Source organism: Hyla sarda, chromosome 1 (genome assembly GCF_029499605.1).
Source record: "Hyla sarda isolate aHylSar1 chromosome 1, aHylSar1.hap1, whole genome shotgun sequence".
NCBI classification, from domain to species: domain Eukaryota; kingdom Metazoa; phylum Chordata; class Amphibia; order Anura; family Hylidae; genus Hyla; species Hyla sarda.
The window spans coordinates 148,685,099-148,707,596 of NC_079189.1; the positions used below are offsets into that span (position 1 = coordinate 148,685,099).

The window sequence follows — 22,498 nt, forward strand, 5'->3', positions numbered from 1 at the left end:
TTAAAACTATGTCCTCTTGTAGTAGTTTTCCTTCTTTTAAATATGCTCTCCTACTGTGTTGATTCCCTTTATGTATTTAAAAGTTTATATTATATCCTCTCTGTTTCTTCTTTCTTCCAAGCTATACATGTTAAGGTCCTTTAGCCTTTCCTGGTAAGTTTTATCCTGCAATCCATGTACTAGTTTAGTAGCTCTTCTCTGAACTCTCTCTAGAGTTTCTATATCCTTCTGGAGATTTGGTCTCCAGTACTGCGCACAATACTCCAAGTGAGGCCTCACCATTGTTCTGTACAGCGGCATGAGCACTTCTCTCTTTCTACTGCTTATACCTCTCCCTATACATCCAAGCATTCTGCTAGCATTTCCTGCTGCTCTATTACATTGTCTGCCTACCTTTAATTCTTCTGAAATAATTACTCCTAAATCCCTTTCCTCAGATACTGAGGTCAGGACTGTGTCAAATATTCTATATCCTGCCCGAGGATTTTTACACGCCAGGTTCATTATCTTGCACTTTTCCACATTAAATTTCAGTTGCCAGAGTTCTGACCATTCTTCCAGTTTGCTTAAATCCTTTTCCATTTGGTGTATCCCTCCAGGAACATCAACCCTGTTACATATCTTTGTGTCATCAGCAAAAAGACATACCTTACCATCGAGACCTTCTGTAATATCACTAATGAAGATATTAAACAAAATTGGTCCCAGAACAGATCCCTGAGGTATCCCACTGGTGACAAGACCTTGCTCTGAATATTCTCCATTGACTACAACCCTCTGTTGTCTGTCACTCAGCCACTGCCTAATCCACTCAACAATATGGGAGTCCAAGCTCAATGACTGTAGTTTATTGATATGTATTCTATGTGGGACAGTGTCAAAATCCTTACTAAAATCTAGATATGCGATGTCTACTGCCCCTCCGCCATCTATTATTTTAGTCACCCAATCAAAAAAATCAATAAGATTTGTTTGAAATGATCTCCCTGAAGTAAACCCATGTTGTTTTTCATCTTGTAATTAATGGGATTTTAGATGTTCCACAATCCTATCCTTTAGTTGGGTTTCCATTAATTTCCCCACTATTGATGTCAGACTAACTGGCCTATAGTTGCTTGATTCCTCCCTACTACCTTTCTTGTTAATGGGCACAACATTTGCTAATTTCCAATCTTTCAGGACGACTCCTGTTACCAGTGATTGGTTAAATAAATCTGTTAACAGTTTTGCTAGTTCAACGCTAAGTTCTTTTAATAATTTTGGGTTTATCCCATCAAGCCCCTGTGACTTATTTGTCTTCACTTTAGACAGCAAATGTAAAACCTCTTCCTCTGTAAAGACACATGCATCAAACAATTGATTAGTCTTCCTCCTTAATTGAGGTCCTTTTCCTTCTTTTTCTTCTGTAAAAATTTAACAGAAGTATTCATTAAAGCATTAAGCTACCCCTTTATTCTCTTCTACATTCCTTCCTTCCTTTGTTTTTAATTTAGTTATTCCTTGTTTTAATTTCATTTATATATCTGAAGAATGTCTTATTCCCTTTTTTCACAGACTAAGCTAGTTTTTCTTCTGCCTGCTCTTTAGAAGTTCTTATAACTTGCTTGGCCTCTTTCTGCCTAATCTTGTAGATTTCCTTATCTTTATTGCTCTGGGTTTTATTATATTTACTAAATGCTAGCTTTTTGTATTTTTATGATTTTGGTTACCTCTGCTGAGTGCCACAGTGGTCTCTTCCTTTTTCTGCTTTTACTGACAAGTCTAATGCAATTTTCGGTTGCCTTCAATAATGCATCTTTTATGTAGTCCCATTTCTTCTGGACTCCATGTAATCTGTTCTAGTCTGATAGGGACTCATTTATGACTAATCTCAATTTTGAAAAGTAGTTTTTTCTAAAATCTAAAACTTTTGTTTTTGTGTGGTGTGACTCCTTCTCTGTTCTTATATTAAACCACAATAACATCATTTACCAAGTCTTCATTTGTGAATACCAAATCCAAAATGGCTTCCCTTTGGGTTGGCTCCTCAACCAATTGTTGTAGAGATAATCCCTGTGGGTAATTCAGAATATCTTACTCCTGACAGAACTAGCTATTTTGGTTTTCCAGTTTACATCCGGAAGATTGAAGTCTCCCATAATTTTAACTTCTCCTTTCATTGTCATTTTAGCTATTTCTTCAACTAGTAGATCATCTAATTCTTTAACTTGGCCAGGTGGTCTATATATCACACATACACGAGTTACTGCATGATTACCAAACTGCAACTTAACCCAAACTGACTCTATGTTTGTCTCACTAACTTGTATTAGGTTAGATTGTATGCAATCTTTCACACACAGGGCCACTCCTCCCCCTTTCTTGCCTTCTCTGTCTCTTCTGTATAAAGAGTACCCTGGTATGGTTATGTCCCAGTCTTTACTTTCATTAAACCTGTCTCAGTAACAGCCACTTAATCTGTACAATGGTATGAAAAATATTCAAGTTATATAGGAAATATACAGTATGTTATTTTTTACTTGCATTAGAACTACTAGCATGGTCACTAACAGAAAAAGTAAATTACAGCTGGAAAAGACATATAATAGGGAAGTATCTACGGGGAAATGCACAGCTGCAGGTTGCAATGTGTTTTATTATTATTTGATTACAGAAAAGTGGTTTTGCAAATGGAGTTAGACTTTAGTGCTATAGAATACAGAATTCTAGAGAGCTCTGAGTTTCCTACTGTGTGCAGTGTTCCTACTGGGTTCATTTCTAGGTTGACAATGCTTACATGCACAATGCAAGCTCTAGAGTTTGGTTTCGGAGAATTTGACTGGCTTACACAGAACCCTGACATTTATAAGGGGTATTCTGCCCAGAGACATTTTCTCCCCTATCCAAAAGGATAGGGGTTAAGATATCTGATTGCGGGAGGGGGGGTTCCCGCTGCTTGGACCCCCCACGATTTTTTGGGCCCAGCATGGCTGAGCTACATTTCGGGCGGCTGTGGTTGTCACGCCCCTCCATTAATGTCTATGGGAGATATTTGGTGGGGGCGTGATGACTGTGGCCTGTAATCCGGCTTGTAAACCGGAACAGAATTTGCTCCGTGCATACCGAATATGGGATGCTGGGTCAGATCAGCTGATTACAAAGCATTTCCCTTTTGGGATGCCCAGCAGTCATCTTTAACTTTGGAGAATCTTGGCAGTAAGCATTACACAGTGCCTATTTAAATGAATATGATGTCTGTGTAATGAAGAACAGGACAGGTCCTCCAGAGTGAGAGATTCTCTTTTGTATTCATTCAAAAAGAAATTAGGATCCTTACTATTCTCTAGGTAAACATTCTCTTCTGAGCAACCAGATTTACTGACAGCCCCATAAAGGTAGTGGAATGGAATCAGTCTGCATGACTAAGAAGAACGCTGTTCTATGCCACAAATGTCAAGCAGGCAGAGTCTTCTTCTTCTTCACTGCACTGAGTTCTGTGCAATGGGAGCTTTCCTGGCCCCAGAAAGACTGCTAGCGTTGTTAGTTGTAGCTGAGCGGAGAGGCCAGGAAAGCTCCCAAGAAGAATGTACAGGCATGTAGGCAGCATGACCAAGACCTGAAGTATGATTCTACTCCTCTCCTTGATGTCTTGTTTGGGCTTTCAGCTATTTTGGTAGCTCAAAGTCACTGATAGATTCCTTATAACTCAAAATTCCATAATAGAATATATAAAAATGTGTTTTGAAAACTGGACAACCATTTTTACCTATAACACCTTGAAGATGGATTTAAACACTGATTGTATGGTAGGATTATTTCACATGAACGGGGTTCCAGATTTTGTAAGTAAGCTAAGTCTTCTAAGGCCTTTAAGAAGAGTAGGGGAGAATTGGAGACTTTATACAGATCATCAACCTCATGTATTACCTTTGGGATATGCTTAAAGGAAAACTGTCATTTGTGTCACCCACACTAACATCTGGGACAGGTGTGTAGTGCAGGTGACACTGATTATAGCCATACTTACCTGTCCCTGTTCCATGGTCCCATTGTACCGCTATTTCCCTCTGTATCTTCCTTTCCAGCAGCAGACTTAGGGCATGGGTGGAGCTTCCTGACTTAACTGCTGCTGTTTTTCTGCTGTTCCTGCTGCAAACAGGCCTGGAAAAACAACAGCAGTTACATCAGGAAGCTCCACCCATGTCCCAAGCCCACTGCCAAAATGGAAGATACAGGAAGATAGCGGTACAACGAGGCCATGGGTGGCAGGTAAATATCATTATCATCAGTATCACCCACACTACACATCTGTACCAACAGGTTAGTGCGGGTGACACTGATGACAGTTTTCCTTTAAACACTGACTACAAGCTATCTTTCTATCCCATAAATAGTTTCCAATCTCTACAACTGTGTTCATGAATTTCAGATAAGAAAGGTCTGCTAAAAAAAAAAAAATAAGGGAGCAGGAAACAAACACATAATTCGGTTATTTTTTTTTTTTAACATAACTTAGGTATATATTTAGATTTATTATTCTAGTTAGTGCCAATGAAATTGTGTGGATAAGTATATGGACCAATTGTGTGGATAAGTATATGGACCTTATGGAGTTTCTTTATCAGTGAAGCTCAAATTGTTTGTAAAATAAAAAATTAAAATTCTTGGTTTTATGAGCAAACTTTGTCTTCAAGTAGATAAGATTTGCCACCAGATACCCTGACATATTGCTCTGTGTGATACATATGGCTAGTAAATTGGTACAGCACTTTCTTCTCACTAGCCATAGTCAACTTATTGATTTATAGCTGGCATTCATCTTGGTTAAATGATAAGAAAGGTAGAAGACTGTCTGGACAAGGGATGCAGTAGATACATTACAACACAGCACTATATCTTCCCAAATAAGACCACTTTTAAAATACTGCTGACATAAATTCCATGTCTCCACCAAATGAATAAATAATGCTGCATTGACATATTAATCACATACATGGAATATACTGCACATCTTTTATTAGACAGTCCTGTTTTCTAAATTGGAAAGTAGTTTTTCATGTTTCCTATTTTCCTGAAAATAGAATTTGTAATTACCCAATCATAATGTCTCATTGGGTGTATAAAGGTTACAGGTGCTGGCACCTTTTCTTTTTAATAGAGCAAATAAATGAAATGCTTGCCAAATTTCAAAGTGATATAGAATTTAGATTAGCTAGAAATATGTGAGTAACAAGATACTTAAATCAAGTGCACATACATAGGATGAGTAATAAGTTAAGTAGGTAGAAATGTAAAGATGGGAAATACACCTTGACTCCTGGCAGCTCCCTCAAAACTCCTTTCTCTTTAGCATACTCTAGCATGCGTTTGTCTTTATTTCTTTAAAGGGGTACTCCAGTGAAAAACATTAAACAGATTTGTAAATTACTTCTATTTAGAAATGTTAATCCTCCCAGTACTTATCAGCTTCTGTATGCTCCACAGGAAGTTCTTTTCTGTTTAAATAAGTTTTTTGTCTGACCAGTGCTCTCTGCTGACACCCTTTGTCTGTCTCAGGAACTGATCCCCATTGCAAATCCCCATAGCAAACAAATCCTGCTCTTGACAGTTCCTGAGACAGATAGAGGTGTCATCAGAGAGCACTGTGGTCAGACTGAAAATAAATTTAAAAAGAAAAGAACTTCCTCTGGAGCATACAGCAGCTGATAAGTACTGAAAGGATTAAGATTTTTAAGTAGAAGTAATTTACAAATCTGTTTTACGTGCTTGCACCAGTTGATTTAAAAAAAATAAATGTTTGTTACCGGAGTACTCCTTTAAGGTATTTCTGTCATTTAAAACAACTTTTGACATGTTGCCCAGACATGTCAAAAGTTGAGCTCGCACCAGGTCTCACTCCTGAGACGAGCTGCGTTCACATGTTATAAGCCGGTGAAGAGCACAGCAATGCACACCTCACTTCCTGGCTGTCAGTCAAATCTGACCTTTTCTCTGCATAAGTCTATGCAGTGGAAATTTCTTATATGCCAGTTGACCAGGCTTCTAACTCGCAATTGTATCGGGTCTCAGGAACAAGACCTGGTGCGAGCTCAACTTTTGATATGTCTGTGCAACATGTGAAAAGTTGTTTTAAATTACCGTATCACTTTAACGCCTTTTCACTGCAGCAATCCTTGGCAATGTGTTTTTGTATTTATCATAATAGCCATAGCTTCAGTAGTTTTCCATCATCAGTTATACTTTTTGCGGGGAAAGTTCTGTTTGTAATAGCACTATTTATTTGACAATAATCTGTTAAAATAAATGAAAGTATGGAGTATTAATGATATACTAACTTTAGTCTGTGAGGCTGTACATATATAGTGTTTGTTATGCTAACATTTTAAAAAATTGCATTGCATCACCATATTCTGACACCCATAAATGTTTTTGATTCTTTCATTGATGGACCTGTTTCAAGGCTTGTGTTTGCAATATGATCTGTAGTTTGTTTTAGTACTAGTTTGGGGTACGTAAAAATTTTGATTCTATTTTTTGGTGCGAGGCAGGTTGACCCAAAGCAGCATATCTTTGTAGTGATAGGCCATCGGTTAAGGGTGGTGGGACTCTTCTCAAGGATGTATCTGACATGGCATTATATCTGTTGAATGTGCTACTTGTTTCTGATAGAGGGCATGAGGGTGCCAACTACCAATGGTTCTTCTATATACAGAGAGCAGATACTATTTGTCCTGAACTGGAGAAACAGGTTTGGGTTTGAGGGAGTAGGTGGGTGGGTTGTAGGGTTAAAGATTGTTTTGTAAAACTGTTATCTGTGTGTTATGTAATTAAATGGTAATAACTGAATGTACACCAATGTATGATTCCATATTGCCTTTATTATATTTCAGGAGCTGATTTCAATAAAGAAAAAAACATTATTAATAAAAGAAAATGACAATATATAACATATGTATACACAGATATTTGACATGCTTTGTCTACTGTACGCATGAACAAGTAGATTTGATCATGTTCAGGTATAATGCCTACAGGTCACCGATATATGTCTTCACTTTTATATTACACAAGCACAAGTTAGATACATTGTTATTTTGCTACCACTGTACAAAATTCCATAGTGCTTTTTAAGTGTCATACAATTATTATTAGTAAAGTTTTTTCTCTAATGCCCACACGCTAGAATATTTATCATTATGCTATTATTACTCTTCCATTCAAATTCTTGTTTTTGTACATATATATTTATAAATAAAGGCTGAATATGACTTACGAATGCTCAAACTTTTGATTGACGTCAGCTGATGCTGCCAGGGTGTACAGACAGTATGGAGTGGAAAGCAGAGGGTTAAAGAGCTGCATTTGAGCACTATACAGTTGACTTGTTATGTAGGGAGAGATTGGCTAATGACTTGTAGGTACTCAGCACTCGGGTCTCTCAGGTGGCTTCATTCGACCAGTTTCAGCAGAATGATGAAAAGATTGAGATAAAATAAACTGACAGTTGCTACTCATCGCAAGCAGCAAGCAGTACCCCAGCAGCTGAGACCCTAGGAGCCCTCTTTCTTAAACAAAGGCTTTTTGCGCTGCAGTAAGCAATGAACTCCAAAATAAATAAATAAATATATAAGGATTGAACAGATTGGCAGCTGGTGGCCGAGGGAGGAGGGAAAGTTTGGAAACTGGGATACACAGTGATTGTTGGCTAATTAGAAGCCATCCCCACCTACTTAATAGCAGACCATTAAGCAGAATACAGGGTTTCCTTTCTTGCTTTCAGTGTTGCTCATGACATTATGCCCTAATCAATGCCCACCCACTGGCTTCCTCAGTGCCTACAAATGAATATATTGCAGTTCAAGAATGTGATAATTGACTTAGGACAGAAACAACCATGGCTGGGGTAAACTCACTCCATTTCCGAAGAACATACTAGTGCCATACTTGAAAAGCCCAAATGCTAAATCAGTATCTTTTAATGACAAGTGGCAGATAGGGAGCAGCCGATAGAAAAGAGGCTGTGCAGCATAGGATTCAGCCCAAAAGAAAGACCTGTGAGTTTTATAGATTGAGGCTGATAAAAACAAAAAAATCTTAAGTCTTCAGTACCCTATGACATTTCTCCTGAGACTGTTTATTGTTGGGCTCCTACTGAGAAGGAAAGTAAAGCTGTATGGGCTATGAGCTGTTATTCTTTTTTAGTCTTAAAGACATTTTAACATCTTGCTTATTTTTTATTTGTTGAAGAGGAAATTTAAGATGTCCAAAGTTGTGTTCAGACATAGAATAACACAAATGAATGCTTATAACAATAGTGAATATTTTGTGATTTCATTAAAAAAAAATTCTTCCAAAGAAATCTTGTGGTTTCATTAAATATATTTGAATTCGTTTCCCAATACTTTCTTGCTAGGAGAGCTGTCCTGGCACCATGTAGATTCACTAATATGCACAGTATAACCTCCGCTGGCAGGCGGGGGAATAACAGTTCAGAGTTCAGCTCTATAGGTGTTTGGTGGTGCTACACAATGGCAGGTCAAATTGCAACACAACAGGAGAAGAAAATCATCGGAGCACTCACCTCAGACACTGAAAACGTAGTGCAAAGAACCTTTATTTTCATAAATCCAAGTTGGATACAGTAGCAGGGAGGAGGAGATGTTAAGCTGCGGGTGGGCTACACCGATGGGGACGGTCCGTTATTAGCGCTTCGTCAGGCCCCTCAAGTCGGCGTGTTACAGCCAGGTAAATGCAAAAGACAAAAGGAGGGGTTACAATCCAACACCAATAGAAACAACTGTGTTCAAATTAACTCCGTGAGTGCTGGTGAAAAACAACTAAAACCAAAGTGTCTTTAAATACCAAGTCTGAAAATGGAGCAGCGCAACGAGTGGGAGACAAACATATGGAGGAGTAAATCATAATAGTGCACTTAATTCATTACAATCATTTAATCCCAGTGGTCCCATTGCATTGCAACGGATTATCCACCTGGCTTCTTTTTTCATTAGCATTTGATTTTTGTTTTTTCCTCCATATGGTTGTTCAACCCTTTCCAGTCCTGCGAATCTAAGGGGTTCTGGGTCTCCATTGTGGAAATTCATCATATGTTCTATTAGATGGGTTGATCCCTTCTTAGTTTTTATAGAATACATATGTTCCCCAACCCTATGAAATAAGGGGCGAATCGTCTTCCCTATGTAAAAAAAAAGCCGCAATCGTTTTTCTATAATAATTCATTGCAATTTTTAAGATTCATTAGGAAACATTAGTGTTAACTTCCAATGGATAAAAATCTAGCTGCATAGTTGCTGTCTATCGGTTGATTGGGCGAAATAACCATTTGCGTCAGCTATCCCAAGATTCCAGTCCACAAATGTAAATGAATTGAGATGTATACACACTATTTCAGTGCAATATTAATGTTAAGGGCACACTGACAGGCTGCCCTTTTTCTTTCAAAGACAGTGCCCTCCTTGTCTCCACTTTGGGTGTGTTATTCCAACTTGGCTCCATTCACTTCAATGGAACTGAGCTGCAGAACCACAGCCAAACTGGAGACAAACAGGGAGAGGTCTTTGAAAGGAAAAAAGGCCTTTTTTTATTCCTGGAATACCGCTTTAATACCTTTATAAAATAAGATGATGACATAATACATTATACATGCACTATACACAGATAAGTCTCTGCATGCTGCTCCCCTGTTTCTCTTGGTCACTGCGGTAGGGACTATAGTGTATCACTTCCTGAAAACTGTATTAATCTATGACATTTCTCTGTCAGTTAATCTTTATTCATTTCACCTGCCATAAAACACAAACCCTACAGCAACATCTATACACACAATATAGTTTTGGGGGAAAGTGGCTGTGGACAGGCTGGGCCACCCAACCCCTTTGACTTTGGACCACTGCCAAGGATGTTGTATTGAAGTGGTGCACTGAAATGAAAATCTGGTCCGAAACTGAAAATTTAGAAAGTACTTGGCCAAACACCGAAACTGACCCAATTCTACAACTCATAGCATTTAGTACAAAAAACAGGGTTCTGCAACCTGTGATTCTTTTAGCTGGTGCAGCAGTATAAATTGTAGCAGGCAATAACAACTATCAGCAATGCATAAGGGGCAGTAACACAATAAAGTGCATTTACTGCTATAGTACAGCCTTTGGCTGTTAGGACATGCTGGGAATTGTATTCCTACACCAGCTGCAGAGTCACAGGTTGCAGATCACTATAGAAGTACATGCACAATGTTTATGTTAGGCTCACCGCAGTCGACTGGAACTCGAGAGGTAGTAGATCCGCTGGACTGCAGTAGTCTGGAACACGAGAGGTAGTAGATCCACTGGACCTGTGTGGCAGATGACGCGGGCCGTGCCAGGGAGCGGAGTCTAAGGTGCCGCTGGTTTTCACCAGAACCCGCCGCAAAGCACGATGGTCTTTCTACGGCACCCAGGTCGCTACCCCTGGCACGACTCGACCACGCAGGCGGCTGAGGTGAAGCGAGACACAGAAGGGATGAGACAGGATGTAGTCAGGATAGCAGGAGGTCAGGGCAGGTGGCACAGTTGCATGGTCAGGAACGTAGCAGTGGATCAATAGGCAGGCAGCAAGGAACACGGCCAGGTCACGAAATGCAATGTCAGGAACACGAGAAGACAACACAGGAAATTTTCCCTTATGTTAATATCCGAAGTTCTTTATCTACCCTTTATTACCAGTAGCATTGCTAGAGAGGGGAGGGGGGGCGTATCGCATCGGACGACTCCCTGACTGGCCGGCCTGGCACTAAATAGCTGCACTCCAACTATCCAGAAACCACCCATCCACCCTCACAGAAATAAAAAAAAATATTAAAAACATACTATGCTGCACCTTGAATTTCCGTACTCTGGAGGCTTTTTTGTTTAATTTTGAGCCCGCATTTTGTGACGTTGGTGGGCAGAGTCTTGTGTCGCTGCGCTGAGGCCATAGTTTACATCAGGAAGGAAGACCGCGCAGCACGAACAGGCACATAAACAATAGTGAAGCCACAAAAAAAAAAAAAAAAAAACGGCTCGGTACGTTGCCCTCTCCAAAATGTGCATGAAGTTGTATTACTATGGATGTTTCTTTTTTTTAAGGAAAAATTTTTGTGGCACATATGGGTTATTTATGTAGTCTGTAAAAATTCTTACATTATTATTTTGTGTCTTATTCTATTTTAACACAACATTCCTTTTAAAGTGTTGTGGGTGCACCACCATGTACGTGCAGTGTGTATTTTCAACCTTAAAATTTATAGAGTTATTAGTTATATAATTAATTTATTCTATGATTAACATTAACCCCTTCACGACGAGCGACGTACATGTACGGCGCCGCGAAGTGTAACTTGGCGCGCGGCGACGTACATGTACGTTGCGGGGTTTCGGGAGCGCCGCGTCACTAGTAGCGATGATCGGGCCGGAATGACTGCTGTTATGTAACAGCAGGCATCCCATCACATTGCCGAGGGGGGTCCTGAGACCCCCCCCCCCATTACCGCAAATCGCAGGTCAATTCAGACCTGCGATCTGCGCGATTCCGGGTCATACGGGTCACCGGTGACCCGGAAAACAACAGGGATCAGGGGTGTCCGAGACACCCTCAATCCCCCTGAAGGGATAGGAGTTTGGTGGCAGGGGTGCCACCCCTCCTATCCCTGCTATTGGTCAGCCGAGCGACTGACCGTTAGCAGACCGGGGGAGGGGGGGTTAAAGTTCGGTTCCCCCGCTTTGCCCACCTATCGGTGTCCGGGCAAAACGGGGGAACTGTCCAGGGAAGGTCGGCGCCGATGGTCCCTTACCTGGATCCCGGATCTCGGAGCGCGATCCTCCATGCAGGGATCCCCCACGTGCGGCGGCGGTAGCAATACATCCGGGTCCTGCTAGGTGAGTTGTTGCCTAGCAACATCCGGAGGGCCACAGTTTACAGTGGTCTCTAAACCGTGGCCCTCCAGATGTTGCAAAACTACAACTCCCAGCATGCCCAGACAGCTGTTTGCTGTGTGGGCATGCTGGGACTTTTAGTTTTGCAATATTTAGAGGGGTTCAGGTTGTAGATCACTAAGTGGTCTCAAACTGTAGCCCTCCAGATGTTGCAAAACTACAACTCTCAGCATGGCCAGACAGCAGTTTGCTGTCTGGGCATGCTGCAAGTTGTAGTTTTGCAACATCTGGAGGGCCACAGTTTTGAGACCACTGGACAGTGATTTACAACCCGAACCCCTCTAAATCTTGCAAAACTACAACTCCCAGCATTCAGGAACAGCATAAGGCTGTCTTAGTATGTTGGAAGTTGTACTTGTGTGCCTCCAGCCGTTGCAGAACTACATCTCCCAGCATGCCCTTCCGCACTCAGTACATGCTAGGAATTGTAGTTTTGCAACAGCTGGAGGCACACTGGTTGGAAAATACTGAGTTAGGTCATAGAACCTAACTCAAGGTTTTCCAGCCAGTGTGCCTCCAGCTGTTGTAAAACTACAACTCCCAGCATGCATGGTCTGTCAGTGCATGCTGGGAGTTGTAGTTTTGACCACCCCTCCCATGTGAATGTACAGGCTACATTCACACTGCGGCAGATTACAGTGAGTTCCCCGCTTCAAATTTGAGCTTCGGCAAATTTTCCGCCGCAGCTCAAACTCCTAGCGGGAGACTCAGTGTAATCTGCCTCCAGTGTGAATGTAACCTAAAAACACTACACTAACATAAAATAAAGAGTAAAACTCTACATATACACACGTACACTGCCCCCCCACCACCCCCCTTCCCCAATAAAAATGAAAAGCGTATTGTACGGCAGTGTTTCTAAGATGGAGCCTCCAGCTGTTGCAAAACAAAAACTCCCAGCATTTCTGAACAGCAATTGACTGTCCAAGCATGCTAGGAGTTTTACAACAGCTGGAGGCACCCTGTTTGGGAATCACTGGCATAGAATACCCCTATGTCCACCCCTATGCAAGTCCCTAATTCAGAACTCAAATGCGCATGGCGCTCTCTCACTTTGGAGCCCTGTCGTATTTCAAGGCAACAGTATAGGGTCACATATGGGGTATCGCCGTACTCGGGAGAAATTGCCTAACAAATTTTGGGGGGCTTTTTCTCCTTTTACCCCTTATGAAAAGGAACAGTTGGGGTCTACACCAGCATGTTAGTGTAAGAAAATAAAAAATTTTACACTAACATGCTGGTGTTGCCCTATACTTTTCCTTTTCACAAGGGGTAAAAGGGAAAAACGCCCCCCAAAATTTGTAACGCAATTTCTCCCGAGTACGGAGATACCCGATATGTGGGCGCAAAGTCCTCTGGGGGCGCACAACAAGGCCCAGAAGGGAGAGTGTGCCATGTACATTTGAGGTGATTTGCACAGGGGTGGCTGATTGTTACAGCGGTTCTGACAAACGCAAAAAAAAAACACACCCACATGTGACCCCATTTTGGAAACTACACCCCTCACAGAATGTAATGAGGGGAGCAGTGAGAATTTACACCCCACAGGTGTCTGACGGATCTTTGGAACAGTGGCCCGTGAAAATGAAAAATTTTGCACAGCCCACTGTTCCAAAGATCTGTCAGACACCAGTGGGGGGTAAATGCTCCATTAACAAATTTCAGAAATGTGCTTTGGAATAAGCAAAAATCAAAAAGTCGCAGCATGTATAGAAAAGTCTAAATGGAGCATGATAAATCTCTGTCATAGTTTTGTTTTGTTTTACTACTCAAATCAATGAATAAAAAACGTATAAATGCTTTGTGTATCAATACGCTGACCTCCTAAAACTTTTTATTTTTCTGTCTACAAAACTGTGCTCATTTTTCAAGCAGTGATCTGTAGATTTTCTTGGCACCATGGGATTGGACTTTTCAATCACTTTTTATTCCATTTTTTCTGGGATGTGGGGTGACCAGAAATCAGAAATTCTGTCATTGGGCATTTTTTCTTTGCTTACGGCATTCAACATGCAGGGTTAATAATGTTATATGTTATAGTTTGGACATTTCTGCATTCAGCTATACCAATTATGTTAAAGTTTTCTTTGGAGTTTCGAAGGTCTCTTGTTGTTTACAATGGGCACATGACAACTGATCGTCCCCCTAGACCAGTCAAATAACCATCTAGATGCAACAGTTGCTATTGACCATGAGATCTACATGGTTAAATGACTGCCATTTGGGTAATGTCCAATAATGGCCACTGACAGTGAGTGTTTGCTGGTGATAGCAGCCAGAACCTGCTGTGTATAGAGCAGACTTAGTTTCTCAGCCTGCCCCATATTTACCCTTCGGGTGCATAACCTACAGGAAAGTTATGTGTAGGGTTAAAGGAAATCTGTCATCAGTGTCACCCGCACTACCCTGTCATACAGGCTTGTACTGCTGGTGATACTGATCAAAATGATACGGCGTCCCGAACCGTATTTCCTCTTTTTCGGTATATGCAAATTAGGTTCTTGGGGCATGAGTGGAGCTATGTACCAAGCTCAGGGTACTCTGATGTCATCTTCGCCAGGCGGACGCTCCACCCGGCTCATCCATATTCACAATCCCCCTCCCTGCTTGCTCGGCCGTGCTACGGTACACCCGGAACCGGAGTTCTGCTGAGATCGGCTCCCGGCAAAGATGATATCAGAGTGCCCAGAGATCAGTTCGTAGCTCTGCCCATGCCCTAAGGACCTAATTAGCATTTACAGAAAAAGAGGAATTACGGTGAAACCATGTGACCGTTCGGGATGCCGTAAGTATCATTTTGATCAGCATCACCCACACTACAAGCCTGTATGAGAGCTTAGTGCAGGTGATACTGATGACAGATTCCCTTTAAAGTTGATGTTTTGTATATGCATGACATTAACAAGTTGTTCTGGCTTTATGACTAGATCAGAACAGCTTCAATTATTTGGCTCTTGTGGGGTGTTCTCAGTATCTAGTGCAGTGGTTCCCAAAAAAAAGAGAAGGGCGGGGGATTAAACAGCCGCAATGCACAACATCAATTTTTTTCCAAAGTAAAATTTTTACTGACTCCTTGCTCCTGTTAAACAGCTCGGCAACCCCCTGCCTCAGTGTTTGTGTTTGCGCATGAAAATAATTTGAATAAAGACTGAACTGATCGGTATTGGTGAGTCGCCAATGTTTAATTTCTATCTTTAAGTTTTGCCTTTGTGATATCTTTACCACTACAATAGAGCACCACCGATATACCATACAAGTGTGCAGTTAGTCCCTCGGAGTAGCGAAGCCCTCCTGAAGTGCAGTTACCCCCATGAGAGCTGAAGTGCCAGACTATATCTACTTTTGAACATTTTTATTTTATTGAAATAATTCAGCATAACTATGAAACAAGTCAGCATAAACAATGAGCCCTAACTGATGGCAGTTGAGGGCAATTAGACAGGTGCACTTGTGACACAAAACGATATCAGGGATAAGGAGAAAACGGTCAAACATGAATTGACATGGGACATGGTATGAGGGCGATCCGTGTGTCCCAGGACATACTCATTGTTTCTCAATCAGCACTCTGTCATTTCTGTTCCAGTGGCTATAAAAAAATATCCTAGGGAAGAAGGGGAAGGAGAGAGAGAAGGGAGTGGTAGGAGGAAAGAGAGTCAAGAGGATGGAGGGAGTAATAGACGGTAGGTAGGACAGAAGGGGCATCAGGTATGGTAGATCTGGTGCACAACATCAATTTATCTGTTGGCTATGTAGATTACAGTGCTGCTTTATACAGCAACTCACAAGTGATGTCTTTTCAAATCAGCGTCATTCCCTTTTCTGGGTCATCATAACAATTTCTTCCAGCCACAATTCTTCACCGATAAACCTGCAAAACAAACCTTTTAGGCTCTGCACTTTTCCTGCATCAGACTCCAGATGAATACATGGGCGTATAGGTGGAAAGGGGTAACAGAGGGCTGTAGAATAGTGTATATGGGTGACAGGTGTGTAGACGGGTGTACATGAGTGACAGATGGTTGCAGAAGAGTGTACATGGGTGAAGGGGCAAATTGGTGTAAAGGGGTAACAGAGGGGTGTAGAAGAGTGTACATGGCTGACAGGGGGGCGTAGGGGTTACAGAGGGGGGTACATGGGTAACAGGGGTGTTGGGGGTGTAGAGGAATGAACATAGGTGACAGAGGGGTGTACATGGGTGACAGATGGGTGTAGAAGAGTGTACATGAGTGGCAGAGGGGTGTACATGGGTAACAGGGGTGTTGGGGGTGTAGAGGAGTGTACATGGGTGACAGGGGTGTTGAGGGGTGTACATGGGTGACAGGGCGTGGGGGGTTAAAGGGGTGGACAGGAATGATAAGGAGGTAACAGAGGGGTGGTATGATAGAGGGGTGAATAGTAGGGGTTGGGCATTGGTGATAAGGGGGTAGACTGGGGCGTGGTCAGAGGGGTGGTGAACATGGGTGACAGGGGCGGACAAGGTGGACATGGATGACAGGAAAGTGGACAAGGGTGAAAGGGAGTAACAGAGGGGTGACAAAGGGGGTGGACAGGGGTGACAGAGAGAAGAGAGTGCAGTACCTTAATTAAGCTGAGCTGTTTTTCACTGTCCTTCTGATGGGGGCCGGGAAGATGGTCCTGGGGCTGGGAGGATGGTTCTGGGTCCGAGAGGATGGTCCAGGGGCTGGGAAGCTGGTCCTGGGGCCGGAAAGATGGTCCTGGGGCCGGGAGGATGGTCAGTCCTGGGACCAGGAGGATGAATGGTCCTGGGGCCGGAAAGATGGCCCACAATCTCCATTGCATATATACCCTTCCCGGCCTGCACGCTTGTGACTCACTCATGGCGCCACAGGGGGAGGGGGGGTGCTGTGTGCGCAGTACGCACGTTTACTCAATGCGCTGGCTTCCCTTGCCCCCTGCGCCACCGTGATTCACAGGCACGCAGGCCGGGCGGGGGATTTAAAAGAAAAACCCTGGTTGGGAATCACTGATCTAGTGGTTAGCTACCAAAAGTATTGTTGCAGACCAAGATCATCTTAATGGCAGTAGCCTTTTTCAACAGGATTATGTGCCCTGACACACTACAAAAATTGTTCAAGGATAATTTGAGAAACACAACAAAGAATTTAACCTGATATTCTCCCAAATGATCCTTTAGGGCCTATTCACACGTACAGTATTCTGCACAGATTTGATGCACAGGATTTCAAGCTCTTTTCATTCATTCAGTTTACATTGAAATCTGCAGCAGAAAATCCAGCGCATCAAATCTGCACAGAATACTGTATGTGTGAATAGACCATTAAGGATCTGCTGAGAGATGTAGATAAGAAAGATGTAGGCACATACAGGTGCTGCTGCCGCTAGTATGTTGTAATTCTTACCCCAGTGCTGGATTCACAGCAGCACTGCTTATGACCACTGTATAATATCCTCTATACTTTTGCTGCTGCTTCTTTATCTCAAGGCTGATCTTGTAGATTGGCACTTATTTTCCAAGTCTATTGCATGGCTATTGAAATGATAGCTATATTGTTTATGCGAACAAAGGATGAGTTGGCCAGCACTATTGATTCCAAACTATTATATGGACCTGGCTTACAGGTGCAGGCTGCTAGGCTAAATATACAGCAACAGAAGAATACAGCAGCACACTGCTAGCACAAAGATATAGATAAAACATGAGTATATAGATACAACATGAGAAGCTATTCAGCTATAGTGCAGTAAATGAAAGTATACAATTGTGAAGTAATGAAATAGTGAGGTACTTAGCTTGCAATTTGGCAGCCAAATAGCTTGGACCGTCCCACCACGGTAAGGTGACCTCATTTTGGGACGGACCCTACACTATGAATATGCCTCTGTGTGAATAGATCAGCAGGCATTGCAGGATCTGAAACATCCAAGACACCTTATATACACCTGATAGAGGTGGGTGGGGTGCAAGAGCTAACATGGAGGTAGCCACTCCCCCATATGTGTAATACAACCAAAGGATGAGTTGGCCAGCACTATTGATTCCAAACTATTATATGGACCTGGCTTACAGGTGCAGGCTGCTGGGCTAAATATACAGCAACAGAAGAATACAGCAGCACACTGCTAGCACAAAGATATAGATAAAGCATGAGTATATAGATACAACATGAGAAGCTATTCAGGTATAGTGCAGTAAATGAAAGTATACAATTGTGAAGTAATGAAATAGTGAGGTACTTAGCTTGCAATTTGGCGGCCAGGTCCATATAATAGTTTGGAATCAATAGTGCTGGGGGGAGTGGCTACCTCCATGTTGGCTCTTGCACCCCACCCACCTCTATCAGGTGTATATAAGGTGTCTTGGATGTTTCAGATCCTGCAATGCCTGCTGATCTATTCACACAGAGGCATATTCATAGTGTAGGGTCTGTCCCAAAATGAGGTCACCTTACCGTGGTGGGACGGTCCAAGCTATTTGGCCACCAAATTGCAAGCTAAGTACCTCACTATTTCATTACTTCACAATTGTATACTTTCATTTACTGCACTATAGCTGAAAAGCTTTTCATGTTGTATCTATATACTCATGTTTTATCTATATCTTTGTGCTAGCAGTGTGCTGCTGTATTCTTCTGTTGCTGTATATTGTTTATTCGGCTCTTTGCTTGAATCAGTCATCAATCTCAAATCCCTTATAACATGGGGAGGTCTGTAGCTGACTCCTGATTATATTTTCATTGGTCACAATGACCCGATACCCAAATTATACAGTGTAGTATCGACATATTCATCCGAAAACCACCCCTTGTAATAGAGCCCTTAGCTACAACTGCATCTGTGCCTCCCTCTCTCTACTGCTGACCCCTCCTACCCCTTATCCACCATAAAAGCCTGTGGGCAAAACCTCTCTGTGAAGCTGAAACTTTGTCTTCTCACTACTCCCTGTGTACTTTCTGGATTTTATCAGTGAATTTAAATTAAGTGACCAGGGCAAGATGCCAGGGGAGGATAAGAAAAAAAAGATGTCTTTCTCTAATAAGATATGTAAAATATTTTCTTACTTCTGCTTACTGTTGACTCACAGAAAGTTGTTTATGATTGTAGGTAAACTTTAAATAACCAGGATGATCCTTTCAAAGATGGATTAAAGAAATGTAGTGTTTTTCTTTAAAAAAAAGAAAAGTATATTCATTCTCTCTGATAGACTATGATAAGCTTCTGAATAAATGTTACACTTAAGTAAAGCTGAACTTGTTTCTGAATATTGGTGGTGGTTAGCTCTAGGCAAACACAGTTACTTTGCTTCCCTTAGGGCATTTGATCATTGGTGTACTTAACTCTAGCCATTCTTGAAATCTGGCCTGAAGTCAGAAGAGTTCCAGTAAAATTTCAGTAATGCAATATCATCATTGCTAAAGTACACTGTGCTGCCCAGCCTCAGCATGCCTTAATACCTGATTAAAATTACATCTTTTCAATAAAATTCCATCACTGCCCCTATTCAGACCACTAGATTCTACAGCTAGAGGCTTTAATCAAGCAAAGATCTATAAGTGACCAGCTTGACCAGAATGTGGGATTTTAAAGTTTTTTTTTTAAATGTATTTTAGATGTAATAGACTGTAAAGTTCATTTTCCGTTATCTGAATTAAAATACTATAAAATAAGTGTTGCTTTGCTGGCAGAAATATGGCCTACTGGGATGGTAATTTGCCACATAATTTCCGGCTTTAAATAGAACAGATTGATAAAAACTACAAATACTGGAGACAGACTCTTACCAACCTATACCAGAAAAGTGTTTCTTCCACCTATATTTATACACATATCGATTTATAGTAACAGCCTTTTATACTTTAGACCAGCCTTTTAGTCCAGGACCTAAGGGTCTAAAATCTACAAAAATCAGAGCATTGTAATCAAGAATGATCTAATGGTCTATAGTTTCCAAGTTCCAAACAAAAGCAACACAGATATATTTCACCAATATTAGATGTCACAACAAAGTATTTGTAAAGTTAATCAACACTAAACCTATAATACTTTACTGCGCATACTTTCTGACTCATGTATTTGTGTCGATAGATGAGTTGTTTAAAGTTAAAGAGGTAAGAAAGCATGGAGAAAAAACATTAGAGGAAAGTGGTACTCAAAAAGAATTTAAAAAAAAGAATAGTCACCTTTTTTGTTGGCTTCCGGTTCCCACTGCTCCCCACTTCCGCTAACACATTGACTCTTCTAGAAATTCCTGCTCAAACAATCACTGAAATCTTGTTACGCCAAGCGCTCCGGGTCCCTGCTCCTCCCCGGAGCGCTCGCGGCGTTCTTCAGCGTGCAGCGCGCCGGTCAGACCCGCTGACCGGGAGCGCTGCTCTGCTATCACCGGCAGGGATGCGATCCGCGTAGCGGGATGCGCCCGCGGGTTGCATCCCAATCCTCTCACCTGCCCTGTCCTCCTGCTGTCCTGTCCCGGCACGTGCGGCCCCGCTCTCTAGGGCGCATGCGCGCGCCGGCTCTCTGAAATTTAAAGGGCCAGTACACCACTAATTGGTGCCTGGCCCAATCAGTACTAATCACTTCCTACACTATAAAAACCCACTTCCCCTTCCTGTCCTTGCCGGATCTTGTTGCCTTAGTGCCCTGAGAAAGCATTTTGTGTGTATCCCTAGCCTGTGTATCCAGACCCTTTGCCGTTGCCCCTGACTACGAACCTTGCCGCCTGCCTTGACCTTTTGCTATGTCCGACCTTGACTTCGCCTTTTCCTTGTGTACCACGCCTGTCTCAGCTATCAGTGAGGTTGAGTCGCTATCAAGGGATACGACCTGGGAGTTGCCGCCGCAGCAAGTCCATCCCGCTTTGCGGCGGGCTCTGGTGAAAACCAGTAACTTCTTAGAACCAGTCCCCTGGTACGGCCCACGTCATCGCCTCACTGACACAGAGGATCCACTACCTGCATCCTAACCGTTTACCAGTCCGGTTCCTGACACATCTCTTGCAGGGCCTACATGTCAGGGGAACCATGGAGCACTTGCCATCTGGCATTGTGGGAATTTCAGCTTTGAGGAATCAGGGCAGCTCATGATGCTTTTTAAAGCAACACCCCACTCATTTATCGCCCTGCTCCCACCATTCCTTTACATCTTTTTCCTTGCTGATACACCACTATAATTTTTTTTTTCATTTTACCTTTTTACTTGCCTAATGCTGCTCAAGCTCAGACTCTCTCTCGCTGTTTCATTGCCTTCCACCAGTACTGGATGACATTAACACGCTTTATAGTCTTAATGAAATCTTTTTTCTGTAAGAGATGTGGTTAGATAATTGAAAATGTGCCAGTAAAGAGAATCCTCTGATGACATCATCCAGGAAGAAATTACTGTTTCATACTTCCCATAGATATATTTCCAAGACATAGTTTTATTTAATAACTATTGTGAGAATGAAGGGGCACCATATTGGCTTAGCATTGCATTCCCTATTGAGTTTACCCCTGCACAGTGACACTTGAGTGGGGCTGTTCTGCAGTTCCTTTTACAGCCAGATGGCTGGAGGGGCAGTGCAGAGGAATTCAACCATACACCTTTAAAACACAGCTTCCCTAGTACCTTCTTTTAATCTGTGCCTTGGGCAAGGATAAACCATAATAATGAAAGGTGTTATAACTTAGACTTTTATGGCCTATGCTTAGGAAAGGACATTTATATTTGATCCATGGTCTTCTGACCAAAAGGACCCCTTCAGTTCAACCCTTCATTGTTTTAACAGTCCATCAAAGTCCCAGTAAACCCTTACAGGGCACTCTAAGAAGTTTACAAACTATTTCTGCTTTGGATAATTTTTTTGTGACAAAAAAAGAAAACGTAACCGTTTTCCTATATAACAACCTTCACTGTATTTTAAGTGCTGCACAATTGTTGGTAAACAATATGATATAATACTAAAACAAAGACTGCCATAATAAATTCAGCTAGTGATAATAAATATTCAGCTACAGGTAATTATCAGATTTAATAGCATTTTTCAGTGCGAGCCTTTACTTGACATGCAGAAAATGCTATTACATTACCCTGCATAGATACATTGTTATGACATGCAATAACTACTTGAATATAAAGGGGATTAATAATTTAAAAGGTGTTAACAAATTAGGGCCATCATTAAAACTAGACTTTGAAGCACTCTGTAGAAAAATCAGTCCAAGATAGTGCTGAGCTCTTATGATAAAGAATTACTGCATTAATTCTGCAAAGTGAACTTATTGCTCCTATTCGTCTCCAGGTCCCTGGAGCATTAAGAGACAGAAAGAATGATATGATCACTGTATTTCTCTGCACAACACCTCGCATATTTTCATCACCAGTTCACAGCTGTACTTGACTATGCCGAGAAAGGAATCAGATATGCACGTCATGTGTCTTTTGTATTTCTTCTGTCTTCTGACGTGCAATTATTGTTTGCTTTGTCATATCAAAAAGAATGCAAGAGAATCTAATGTTGTGTTGTCATCTCAGTGTGTGTAGTTATAGATGTTGTTTGCTTGCTTTTAAGATCTCTAAAATTTAGA

At 41.8% G+C, this 22,498-nt stretch overlaps 1 protein-coding gene across 7 annotated transcripts in view; it reads left to right on the forward strand.

Annotated features, from left to right (window-relative positions):
• Positions 1-22,498, forward strand: part of TTC29 (tetratricopeptide repeat domain 29) — a 267,225-nt gene that overhangs the window by 204,677 nt on the left and 40,050 nt on the right. The window contains exon 11 of one of the 7 annotated variants that reach the window (XM_056562843.1): positions 15,042-15,117. The exons of 5 other annotated variants lie outside the window; for them this stretch is intronic. In XM_056562843.1, the coding sequence (XP_056418818.1) occupies positions 15,042-15,103 (62 nt within the window). In that variant the 3' untranslated portion in view covers positions 15,104-15,117. Of the gene's footprint in view, positions 1-6,869; positions 8,252-15,041; positions 15,118-22,498 lie in introns of those variants that run through there. One more of the 7 variants, XM_056562844.1, reaches the window with a different exon arrangement.